Source organism: Daktulosphaira vitifoliae, unplaced genomic scaffold, assembly GCF_025091365.1.
Source record: "Daktulosphaira vitifoliae isolate Bord-2020 unplaced genomic scaffold, ASM2509136v1 Scaffold_1, whole genome shotgun sequence".
Lineage (NCBI taxonomy): Eukaryota > Metazoa > Arthropoda > Insecta > Hemiptera > Phylloxeridae > Daktulosphaira > Daktulosphaira vitifoliae.
In genome coordinates, this window is record NW_026099572.1 from 64,763,785 (window position 1) to 64,777,610 (window position 13,826).

Genomic DNA, 13,826 nt, shown 5'->3' on the forward strand with positions numbered 1-13,826 from the left:
TTTAGTGAAAGAACTTAATTAAGTGATATTGCTTCATAAAGTATCTGTATGACGACTTAGTATTGAACTGTAATAAATATGCTCGGAATACAAAAACATTATGTTTTATTTTTAACTTTTCGTATTCTATGGTTTTGGTCTAAAGGGTAGTTGCATTTTTGCATACTCAAACAGTCCGTTAAATTATGAGAACACCATATCTGCAAATCGCTTGCTGTTATTTTTTTCAAATTGACAATCAAAAATGTTCATTCTGTCTTTTAGTTAAACTTGTTTTGACTTAATTACTATAAAAAATATTTCTTTTCGATAATGTTAAGAATTGATAAAAGTGAATAAATTATATGCGTAGAATAAAGAGATTACCGCATTGTATAATGCGGTAAGATATTAGCAAACGTATTAGCAACCTACTTGCTATTATTAGTAGTATATATTGTATATAATTTAAATACTAAAAAATGTAAAAGAATTGTATAAATTGAATTTACACAAGGAAGTGCCCTATTGTAAATAATTCGTAGAAGGTACATAATAATATACTGTACGTTAAGTTAAAAATTATCTTCAAGAGATAAGTCATTAAAGTAATTATTATTACGGATCACTTCGGCGTTAGTAAAATGTCGAAACTTAGTAAAACCTTTTTTTATATACCGTGTTATATTACTATTTATTATCTGAAGAATTGGAAGTTGTTGAATTCGATAATTTCGGTTGTCTCACATTCACATACACAGGCCTATACAAAACTATTTGTTCGGATTGTGAACCATCATAAACATGACCACCAAGTAAAAATTCAGGTCCAATATACCTACCCCCTTCCACGTGATCACATGCAACACCTGTTCAAAAAAAATGTACTGAAATATTACAAAAATAATCAATTGAACTTCAATTATTGAAGAAAAATTTGTTTCATCCTATACATGAATAATATACAAGTTTACACTAAGTACACTAGTATATATAATATAATGATTTGTACTTTTAGAACATCAGTATATGAAATGTTTTTATTTATAGAACATATCAAAAATACATTTTTTTCATTCGTATCATTGCAAATATACAATAGGGTATTTGATGAAAAACGAATATTTAAAACTCGATTATACAACCACTCTAAATTGTTTTATTATAATATAAATAATTTGTAGGACGGCTGATGTGAGCGTAATTGATGTGGGATATCGTGTCAAGTAGAAGTTTATAATAAGGGTGGGTTAATAGTTGGGATTAAGGCGAGGAAAAAGAAGAAGACAAATAATCTGTGCAAAATTAAAAATTTATAGAAAATGTTAACACATTCTGCAAGGCCATTAAGTTTGATTAAAATCTATAAAAAACAGTAATGACAAAATAATGTTGAACTTTACACTATAATTTTGTAATGTTTCACTTACAATTATGGTTGTAACACATTAGGGGTGGTAAAATCAAATTTCAAAAATTCGTATTATAACGGTCACTATAATATGCAACGTTTGTAATTTACGAATAAAATTAATATTATTATGATTACCAAATTTATTCCTTTTTATTTTATGTACTGATTTAATACTTCAAAAATAAAGTTACAAAAGATTTTATTGTTTCATTAATTATTTTCCCAATTCAATAAATATTTGAAGGGTTTACTGTAAAAAAGAGATAGCTTAATTTTTAGGGAATTTTAGATTAGACCTCTTATGACAAAAAAATATATATATTATTTAATATCAAAAAATTAACATCTATAAGTATTTGTTATCCAGTTATTTAATAAATTTAATTATTAATACCATTGTACTTTAAGGAAGTATTTCAAAGATAGTGTGAAATTTTTCCATACAAAAGTTTTAACTTAAACTGTTTAAAATTCACTTACTGTAATAAACTTTTGGTGTTTTATTGCAGTTAGGTATTCGAAAAGGTACTGTTGCTATTGTAATTGGGAAATTCATATTGAGATCTTCATCACCTTTACCCATATCAACACAAACCTATTTTATAAAATAAGTTCAATATTAAATTTAATTAATTAAATGCTATTCTTTTATTAGATACTTTTTTTCTATTATCCCAAATAATATTTTTCTGTGGTTTACACAATAGAATATAAAAAACTCAAAAAATATACCTAATAACGTAATGATTATACTTTATTTTTAATCTTTGTAAATGATTTATAAATTAGATTGTGAAAAAAAAATGGAAACATACAATCTAATAGTAAACATATCAATATATAGAGATAAAAATATTGTAACTTGAAACCTGCGTCTATGAAACTAAAATATTTTTTTATAAAATGCTTACAATTCATAATTTTTATCAAGGAATTTCACTTTAAATTTAATTTAAATAAATTTATTTTAAAATTTAATTCTAATTTTCTTCTATATATAAATATTTATATACATATAACATTTATAATTTAAAATAATTTACATGGATAACAAATTTTTATTTGATTTTCGTCCTATATAATTACACGAACTTTTAAAATAAATGTGTAAAACGTGTCAATAAATATAGTAACCATTTTTATATGATTCATATAAATATTATTTTAGAGAAATTCTATTTGGGTTACTTAATTAAATAGTCAACAGATAATAGAAAATTAGAATAGGAAGGTTATTTTAAACTTAGGCCTAATGAAACAGTCTTTTAGGTATTTGAATTAAAGTGGAAAAGATACAATAAAAATATAAAATACAAGCAACTTTCAGCTAAAAAAGATGAATCTGAAGATAAAAAGGGTAATATTTCTAAAATGTTTGCGATTCTTAGGCCTGGCATTGTGTAAATATAAATGGGTAAATACAGTAAATAGTGTATGAACAATATTCCATTCAAGATAATAAACGTACGATTAATTAAATTTCACATATAAGCGTTTTTAAAAAATAATTAAAATTATTATCTTTTTTAAATACTTTTTTTTATTTAATATATGCAATTTAAAAAGTTTTGGTGGTAAGACAAATGTAGATTCTAAAAAGGAATTTTGTTTTTTCTTTAAAAATTAATAAATGCAGAAATGTTAGAATAAAATATATTATTTTAATATATCGTTGTATACATATATGAAAAAATAAAGAAAAATATTTTTCAAGTTTTTATGTACCAAATTTATTGTAGTTTAATATTGGGTCATAATTATGATTTTCACTATTATTATAATTACAATGTAATAAATAGACACATTAAACAATGAGAATAATTTAATAACCACTGAAGAAAAATGAAAACGTTAATTAATGATTAAAAATTAATGTTACATTAACAATAAGTAGGTGTAGTTTAGATTCCCAGAAAATGTTTCCAAATTTTAAATAAATATATTTAACTGAATAATTTGAATAAGTTCTTCAACATTATGCATTCTAATCAATTTTGGTTAAGATGTTCATTAATCATAACATAGTTTTAAATCCGTTTTTAAAAAAAACCTTAGCATGTTGTTTGTAACAAAAATTTAGTATTCACTTAACGTTTCTAATATCCTGAATGATGACATTTTTTTAAGTTTTAACAACTCACGCGAAACCTAAAAGTTGCTTGTGTTACATTTTATATAATGATAAAAATTTCTAGAATATTTTTAAATGTACAACTTAGCAAGCACTTCAATAGCAATTACTAAACGAGATTTTTTATCAAAATAATTTACATAATATACAGGTTATTTGAACCTGTATTTGACTAAGAAGTGTGATCTCTTACGAAATTGATTGATAAATATTGTTAAATTATTTGTTCAAACGTTATTTTATAGTGATTTATTGTAATTTGGTTGTCAATTTTTTCAGAAATATTTTTGACTAATACCCAGGTTTTGATTATATTACTAAGGAATGTGATAATAAAAATTTTTACTACATAATTTCTTAATTATGTTAGTACCTTGAGTACATAATATATTTGTAGAAGTCGACATATCCCTATCAATGTTGGTGGCATCACCGGTAAAATAAGTCCGTCTGCTGAATCCCATTGAGACTCACATCCAGTTTGTATTGGTTCACCGATATACTCCAACACTAAATGTTGAACGTCCTTTTGATTTTGTACTCCTAGTATACCCCGTTCAATAGAATAATGAACATTCTGTAGATAAATTAACCAAGGTTTTCTAAATTAATTTAAGTACTAAAATAATATGTATTTTAAAATGATATCCATTATTAAAAATTAGTTGTTCATTATAATAAAACATATAGACTTGTGAATTTTGTTAGTTAAAGCATACAAACATGGGTAAAAAATTATTTTAAATTTGGATGAATTAAATAAAATAGATCTCTTAAATTATTAAAAGTGCGATCAAATGAAATATGATTTAGTTAACCAAAATAATACAATTCGTATCTTTAGCTATAAAAGAGAAATATTCACTATTTAATAATTACCTGAAAAAGTCTAATCTTAAGTCTTATTTCTTTATTATTTTGATTTTTTATGTTAGCTTTCAGGCGTAGTGCTTCCCCACAGACGTATGCTGTTCTTTCTAATTGACATTGCAATACAATTCTATTGCTTTTACAGCACATACAACATTTTGACCGTTTTTCTAAAGCTCCAACAGGTTTCTATAAAAGTAAAATACTTGCTAAGTAAAAAAAATTTTTAATTAAAAACATTTTGGTTGTGTGTTAGAAAAAAATGTATTGGTATTAATGTTGTAGTAATAACATGTTTGTTGGTATATCATAATATCATATCATAAATAATATAGTATCATAAGTGGGTTTATAGTTGATAAATGCCTTTTAAATTAATATTTTTATCATATTTTTCATTAGTTCTTAATAAATAACTAACGTGAAATGACGTAGTTGTTTCTCATTTTTACATAATATGTACATTACCAAAGTTATAATAGGTTAACATCAAGTCTGGATAAAGAACATGTGAGGCTCGAAGTTCTAATTATAAGTAAAGTCTCTATATCATAGTGATCATTAAAACTTTATATTTTATGCTAACTTTTAACGAAAAACTTTAAGCCTCAAAATATTAAGATACAAGTTCCGTAGTCCCCTCTTAATTCGATCTTGGTACAAATTTGAGATACTATTTTTTTTTATATTACAGTAATCAACAATTTTAACAGGAGCATCGAATGGGTTCGTATAAACTCATTTGTTTGTAGTATGTTTTAACGAACTAATTGCATAGTTTTTATAGTATAAAAGTATTAATTGTATCACTAATTTTGTAAACTGATCATACTTAAATTATTTTTGTTTAATAAATGTGTAAAGTTGAATTAAAAATTTAAAATAATGTAAACTTTATTTTTATTTTTTGTAACCTAGTATTAAACAAGATACAAAATTAGTTTCTATTTCCCATTTACTCCATTGCTGTTTTTCTTTGTAATATTCAATTTACCTTTTTTTTAAGCAATTAAAGGAGTTAAGCGGTTGAAACACAACTGAAAGTAGTTCTGTGAATACGTTTTGTAATCTAATTGACTTAAACAAAAAAAATGGAATTGTATTATGTTTACAAAATAACTCATCTAGTTTTTCAAAAGAGTACAAAATAATATTAAATAGTTTTAAACAATCACTAATTTAAAATAGTGATTTAATTTTCTATAACTTTAAATAGAACAACCTTAATTAAAAAATAGGATAATTTTTGAGAAAGATGTATCTTAGTAATGTAGATTATTTAAATGTCAAAGCTCGTTGTATTATATAACACAATTTAAATGTTATTTGACCACTAATAAAATAGGTGTTAAGTGTAAGAAACATAGCTCCCAAGAAATTTGAAAAAATCATATAATATATTTTTTAAGGTGAGGAGATTTAGCCATTTTAAAATTGAAATTACTAAAGAAATACAAGGAGAGGTGCCGTGGTGCATGTTGTTTGCTGACGGTATAGTATTAATAGGAGAAAATAGGGAGGAAATTAATCAAAGGCTAGAGGTGTGGAGATCAGCTCTTGAAGAAAAGGGTTTAAGAATAAGTAGGAGAGAGACAGAGTTATATAGAGTACGAGTTTGATCAAGGAGAACACGAGGTAGGTGAAATAAGGAGATCAATGACAATAGGCGAGGACGCGATTAGAGAGGTGGAAAGTTTCAAGTATTTAGGATCAGTTGTGCAAAAGAGCGGTGGTATTGACGAGGACGTAAGACACAGGATTAAGTGCGGGTGGTTGAAGTGGAGAGAAGCGTCTGGTGTCTTATGTGATAAAAGAATTCCAATGAGGCTGAAAGATAAATTCTACAAGACTGTAGTGTGAGACCAGCTATGATGTATGGTTCAGAGTGTTGGGCAGTTGATAAGAAAGTAGAGCACAAAATGAGTGTAGCAGAGATGAGAATGCTAAGATGGATAAGTGGAGTGACTAGAGAAGATAGGAAAAGGAACAAGTATATAAATGTGTAGCGTCAATCGTGGATAAGATGAGAGAAAATAAACTTAGATGGTTTGGTCATGTTATGAGGAGAGAAGAATCGGAAGCCGTAAGAACAGTTGTAGCAATTATTGTTGAAGGAAGGTAGAGGAAAACCATGAAAGAGATGGAGAGATGTTATTGAATGCGATATGAGGACAACTGATGTGAAAGTAGAGGATGTGGGAGATCGTGTCAAGTGGAAGTTTAGGATAAGGGTTGCCAACCCCAAGTAGTTGGAATTAAAGCGAGAAAGAAGAAGAAGGAGATTTAGCCATTTCAAACATTCTTTCCATTTTATACTTATTACAGACAAATGATATGGTGACAACATAAAAAAATATTTATATATTTATATAATTACTATACACTTGCGAAAAATGGTCCGATTAAAAAAAAAAAATTATGTCGAATGAAAGGGATATATATACATAATTTATAAAAAATAATATTGGTCAATACTTTTTTCAAAAATTTATAGCAGTTTAAAGTTTAAAATATAATATTTATATTATATATATATTAGGATGGTTCTTAAAAATGAAGTTTTGAAATTCATTCAGGACACCCCCTAGAATTGTTCTGTTAGGTAAAAAAATAAGTTGTACAAAATTTGGTTGAAATTGAGTAACATTAACACGTGCCGCAAAAGAGTTGAAAATTCGTCTGTAAGGATGGTTTTTCAGGTTTCTTCATTTATCTTACAAACTATGTAATTTACAGAAAAAATCATAAAACTTATTTTCTAGAACTATATGTTTTCCATAATAAATATTATTATAAAATAGTCCGTATCTATAATATTTAGGCCTAGAAATTTAAAAAACAACATATATTTATTTCAACCATTAAAATCAGTTTTATTTGTTTTCTTAAGTATTGCAAGCGCACTATTGAACCTATAAAAAAAGTTTCATATAACAATTGTTCAAAATTTAATTTTCATTATATTTGATGTATTTTCAATTTATTGTTATCAAATTCAGTTAAACTATTGCGTATTTATTCGCAAAAAATGATTATATACAAGTACAAAAGTACAAAAACAAAGCAAATTAATTTAATTTTATAATAAAGTTATCTTACGTTACTGAAGACAAATAAAATAATTGATAAAAATTAATCATTTTGGAAAAATGTTCACATTGCCGAAAAAATATTTATAAATATACAATGATAAAAAAAATGTATGAAAGAATATTATTGTCAACTCTAATAATTCCCTATAGTCGTCTCTTGGTTGATTTAATAATTGAATTATTCAAGACTGTCCTTAGCTAAATTAAGAATATTTTGACTAGTATCCTTTAATGAATCCATTATAAGATTGCAAACTATATCAGGCCTAAAATTATTTTTATTTATCTGGGCCTGACGTACCACCAAATTTGACATCAAATTTTGAACACAGCAGAAGTTTGATTCCCGGTGCCAGTGTTTATAAAACGGACACCTAGAAGTTGTTCCTCACCACCGCAAGAAGCAATCACAAGTAATCTATCGACTAAATTTTTACCTGTAATGACAGGAAGAAGTTTTCCATCCCAATGAAGCACAATTGCCCCATCTCTTTTTACCATAAAATCCTGTCGTATTTTTTCTGCACGTTCTTGACGGAAGAGTAGTCGAGAGCGTCGAACCGATGATTTATTCAATATTAATTTACTAGAATCAATGCCAATTGCTTCCACAGCTGCCACTAAAATATGTACCGCATCACCATCACTTATTTTACATCTATCCAGTGCTATAGACAATTTTCCTGTTATACAATTGTCAGTACCTCATCTTGTTTTAAAACATTTTCTTAGTGGTTCACATTGGTCTTCTTTTGTATTATGAGCATTATCATCAATTAGTTCATCACTGCTGCTAGACGACTGTAGTTGTACAGTTTTAGCTAATGTGTACGTTAATAGTTAATTGGTTAATCGTATTAACTGAGCATATTAAGATTTACTAATAGCTTCAATTTCTTTACTAGCACAAGCCCTTCTACGATCATCCGCTAGTTTTCTATTTTCAATATTAGTTTCATTATTTTCTAATTTTTTGTCGACGCCAACCATTGAACCAAGACGCCCTTTTTTCCGGTGAGCTATTAAAAATTCTTTGTCTTTCTTAATATTTATAATATTAAAGGCATCAGCATGAGCTATATCAAACAAATTTTCAAGGTTCGAAACAAAATCAAAATTTTTTTTATATTGAGCTTCAGTTTTTCGGTGTTCTGATTTTTGTAAATTTCTCCAGTCGTGGTACAATTTTTCTACTATTTCTATACTATGTTGTTCGGTAATTGTGGGAATACGGGCTTTTTTCCAAAATATAATAACCTCTTGTACAATCAAAGAGGCACTTAAACGCAACTTTAGTTTTACCTCCCTCATATTGTAAAATAATACTGTCAAAATTTGTCTATTGGACGGCAATTTGCTACAAACTATTTGGTTTGAATTATATCCAATCAAAAATATAAAATTTGACTCACGTAAACTAGATCTCGAAACCATTTTCAAATAATAATAATAGAAAAATAATTATATAGTAATATTTCTATTTTGTAAACACAACAATGTAACACTCAGTTGACACTGGACTGTATAAAAAAGTATATAATCATTATCGTATATTATGTAAGGATCAATAATACTAATCGCTATTAAATGCAGCAATATATACAACAGTTATCGAACTTGATTAAACTTTGATTTAAGAATAATAAATGTCAATAGATGCATTTGTGATAATACCGCAACAAATAGTTGGGTAAAAAATATATCGTTACCAAAAATAGAAAATGTTAGTCACCTATTATAGTATAATTAAAGCAACCATTAATAAATACAGGTTCAATGAATATAAGAATTTACATATTTCAGTTGTAAATTAAAAAATATTGTAATTTCAATATGCGACTGTAATTATAATTAATTTGTTTTGTGTATTAGTATAAAATCATTTTTTGCGAATAAATACGCAATAGTTTAACTGAATTTGATAACAATAAATTGAAAATACATAAAATATGATGAAAATTAAATTTTGAACAATTTTTGCATGATACTTTTTTTATAGGTTCAATAGTGCGCTTACAATACTTAAAAAAACAAATATAACTGATTTCAATGGTTTAAATAAATATATGTTGTTTTTTAAATTTCTAGGCCTAAATATTATAGATACAGACTTTTAGCTTCGATGCGAAGCTGAGAAGGTACTGGTTTTACTATGATGCGTTTTTTTTATTATTATTTTTTTTTTTTTTGTGTCTGTTACCACTTTTACTCAGCTCTCACCGAACGGATTTCTTTCAACGATACGTCGAAAGATCAAAAATCGTATCTAGTTGAAGACATTACCCTTAAAAATTGAAAAAATTTTCCTCATTCCCCGTAAATGGGGAAACCTCCAAAAAATTACAAATTTAAAAATCGCTAATTTTCGAAATTTTTTCAATTTTTTTTACTAAAAACTGCCGTAACTTTTTCAAAAATGAACATATCAATATAATTTTTTTTTTATAGATGCTTGATGTCTTTACCAATCATTTAACATATAATTTTTGTAAATCTTACATTTAACCTGCCCCCAGGAGGGGATTTAAAATGATAACTTTTTCACAAAAATTTACTATTTCAACTTAACTTTTTAAATTGTTCCAGAAGGTCTGACACTTTTTTATGTATCTTATATTAAAGATTTGTATGTATGTAATGTACTTTATTATGGAAAAAAAAAATTTGACCTCTGGGGACTTGTCTTCATGGTGAAAATGGCTACCAAATACTATTTTTGTGTGAAAATTCTCGATTTTATTTTTTACATTTTTAACTTTATAATGCTATAACTTATTGAAAAGTGTATGGATCAACACAATTGTTTTATGAAAAATAATATTTTTTTATAATCCCTTTTCCATTCGACATACTTTATCTTAATCAGGATATTAATAAGGAACTAGCAGATCATGTAGCTTTTGGAATAATACATCAATTTTTTTAAATTAAACACTATCTAAAGATTTGCACCGAAGCGTTTTTTTTTTGATAGTGATTTTAATCACTGTCAGATATCATTATACTTGATCCAACTATGCCACGTCACCACTGTGCCGCGGCACCCTTGTGCTGGGTTTTTTATAATAATATTTTTTATGGAAAACACATAGTTCTAGAAAATAAGTTTTATGATTTTTTCTGTAAATTACATAGTTTGTAAGATAAATGAAAAAAACTGAAAAACCATCCTTACAGACGAATTTTCAACCCTCTTGCGGCACGTGTTAATGTTACTCAATTTCGACCAAATTTTGTACAACTTATTTTTTTATCTAACAGAACAATTCTAGGAGGTGTCCTGAATGAATTTCGACAAAAAGAAATTGACCTATATGACTAAGAACCACCCTAATATATATAATGGAAAATTTGAACATATAAATATATGTTTTATAATTACGGAGGCCATTTATATATAAAAAAGTAAGTGTCTATAGAAAGTGTTGGGGCATATTATTTGCGAAGATAAGAAGGTATTAATATTACTATATGTTTATTTTTGTCAGTCATTTATTTTTCTTAGATTTCACTGAACTTATTTTGGTTTATGCATCAATAGTATATAATTTTATTCTAGTTAAACACATCAGTGCCGAAATTTTGATAAAACCCCACCAATTTTAGAAATTAAAAAAATAACAAAAATTAATTACTTAGAGTTAATATTATTTAAAATTATAAAAAAAATATTAATTTAAAATTGAAAAATAATTCAAATATTAATCTCAAAAAGCCACAAACATTACTACAAAATCGCGGATACATATTTTGGGAACAATGTTACCATTATAAACGCTAAATACATACTGTACTCGCGATTTTTTAGTAATTATTGTTTCTTTTGAGTTGAATATTTTTTAGTTTTAAATTGATATTTTTAATATAATTTTAATTTAAAATAAAAAAATGTCTCAAAATTCCGTTAAATTTTATTCTGTATTTTAAAATTTCTATAACTTTTGGTAAAAAACACTGTTCCTAATAAAGTTTCAATAAAATGTGTAAGAGGTAATAATCTTTCTTTTGATGTAATTCTTAAGGACATTTGATAAATGTACAGAAAGGGTTTGAAAGAGACTATCTACGCATGTAAACGATTTTTTTCAACTCAATTTTGAAAATGTTCCAGAATGTCTGACAACTTTGAACGTATATAAATTAAAGCTCTTAAGATGTATTACTACATTAAAAAAAATTCATTCTACAATGTTCTATGTAAAATCAACTGTCAAAAAAAAAAATTGCAATAAAAAAAAAAATTCTTTAATTTTAACTTGCAAATAATTTAACAAGCATTTAATATTTGAGTGAAATTTTAGTATATAGAAATTCTGAAATTAGAGATATAAATATTATTGTGAAATTTAACAGATTTGCATTGAAGTGTTTTTTATGATAGTAAACATGTGTTTTGAATACTATTGATTCCGATATTTTTTTTTTAGTAAGATCATAAAAGGAAAAATATACATAACATCCTAACGATAAATAATTCACATTTCATTTTGTAAGATATAAAGGAAACTATGAATAGTTTAGGACCTAGTATTTATCCATATATAACATATTTATACACTAATAAAATATTTATATCATTAAAGGATTGTTGAGATATATGGGAAGATTTATGTGTTGGAAAGTTTAACACCATCAAGTTATCGATTATCCATATTATTGCCATTTTAAACAATGGTAAATAGTTGTATTATAATTTTACTTACTAGATATTGATCATCCATACAGTCTATATGCGGTCCTATTATAGTAAAATATTTCATCCCTTGAGGAGGCGACGCATAAGGAATATCAAGTGTCACCTACAATGTAATATTAGAATAATCATTAATTTGAAAACATTTTATCTAATATAATTATTTATGTAGAATAGCTTTTACCTTTATATAGTATCTAACATAACCTGGCTTGCTTTCAAATGAACAAGGTAATGAGCTTTGAGGTAATTGAAACCTAAATGGAAAATGATGAATCCCGCGTGGCAATATGGGAACAGGACCGTCATGTCGATCTGCTGAAATGAATATCAAGGAATTAAAATCAGTAAATAAACTGACTATAGTATTGATTTTTACCTTTCCCGAATATAAGTGATCTATTATCAATAAAGTATTGGTCATCTTTTACTGCTGACCGATCACCACTAACCAAAATTTGCCATTCAGCATGAGCTTTACCTCTGAGAACTATTCGCATAGCTGTAAATTATTATTGAATTTCAACTGAAATTACTCTACAATTTTGCAAAATTTATTTTCTATAGAATAAATAAATAACAAATAGACAATAATTATGTTGAAATTTTGTTATAACATTTCGAATTTAAATAAAATTATAAAATGCATCTAAAATAATATTCTCAATTTTCCATAAAGTACATACAGTGAAAACTTTTTTATAAAATTCCTTAATATATTTTCATGTTTTATAATTTGTAATATTTCAATGTTTATTGACAAAAATAATCCCACTTTAGTTGGACTTATGCTTAATATTTTGTTTGTGCATACTGCAGTGAAAGCATTACTAAAGTGCGCATAAATTATTTATGTCTCAAAGTATAATAAATGACTAATGAACCTCAATCCTTGCTTCATTTGTAAAACATTGTTGGTATTCATAAAAATAAATAAATTGAATACAAAGTAATAAGTGTTTTAAATTATAAATTTACATAATATATTGATTTGAATTTATTGTTCGTCCTAAGTAAAATTATAAATGACGTTTTATGTATTTTTATCTACTATTGTTTGTGTAATATACNATTTTCATGTTTTATAATTTGTAATATTTCAATGTTTATTGACAAAAATAATCCCACTTTAGTTGGACTTATGCTTAATATTTTGTTTGTGCATACTGCAGTGAAAGCATTACTAAAGTGCGCATAAATTATTTATGTCTCAAAGTATAATAAATGACTAATGAACCTCAATCCTTGCTTCATTTGTAAAACATTGTATTCATAAAAATAAATAAATTTAATACAAAGTAATAAGTGTTTTAAATTATAAATTTACATAATATATTGATTTGAATTTATTGTTCGTCCTAAGTAAAATTATAAATGACGTTTTATGTATTTTTATCTACTATTGTTTGTATAATATACATGTATTTCTCTGAAACACGCATGACCGCAGAATTTTTACCAACTGCAATATTTAAGAATTGTTTAATTTTTAAGTTTGCGTTTTGGAGAAATAAATTAAAATCCAATACTTTCTTTTGAAAACAATATTCTTTTAATGTTATTTTAATTGATAAAAAATATTATTATAAAAGGAAATCTTTTTTGTGGTTATTTTTTTTTTTTTTAATAGAATTGTACTTTTAATAT

The 13,826-nt window shown here is 25.7% G+C and overlaps 1 protein-coding gene across 2 annotated transcripts; it reads right to left on the reverse strand.

The window, feature by feature from the left end:
- Positions 1-665: 665 nt before the first annotated feature.
- LOC126895743 (arrestin domain-containing protein 3-like) lies at positions 666-12,702 on the reverse strand. Of its 2 annotated transcripts, none has more exons than XM_050667938.1 (7): positions 12,559-12,702; positions 12,364-12,497; positions 12,190-12,285; positions 4,404-4,583; positions 3,898-4,101; positions 1,874-1,988; positions 666-848 (listed from the first exon to the last, which is right to left on the reverse strand). In XM_050667938.1, the coding sequence occupies exons 1-7, from the start codon at positions 12,677-12,679 to the stop codon at positions 670-672; spliced, it is 1,029 nt and encodes a 342-aa protein (XP_050523895.1). In that variant the 5' UTR covers positions 12,680-12,702; the 3' UTR covers positions 666-669. The 2 variants fall into 2 exon arrangements, with proteins under 2 accessions (XP_050523895.1, XP_050523896.1); XM_050667939.1 differs by having other exon boundaries at positions 12,364-12,494; positions 12,559-12,696.
- Positions 12,703-13,826: the final 1,124 nt, after the last annotated feature.

Excerpts from the sequence above, each read along its gene's own strand:
- LOC126895743 (XM_050667938.1), bottom strand. The coding sequence starts at position 12,679 with ATGCGAATAGTTCTCAGAGGTAAAGCTCATGCTGAATGGCAAATTTTG. Across the intron at positions 12,498-12,558 it reads ATCACTTATATTCGGGAAAG|CAGATCGACATGACGGTCCT; the intron begins GTAAAAATCAAT and ends TATTCATTTCAG. Across the intron at positions 12,286-12,363 it reads ATGTTAGATACTATATAAAG|GTGACACTTGATATTCCTTA; the intron begins GTAAAAGCTATT and ends ATTACATTGTAG.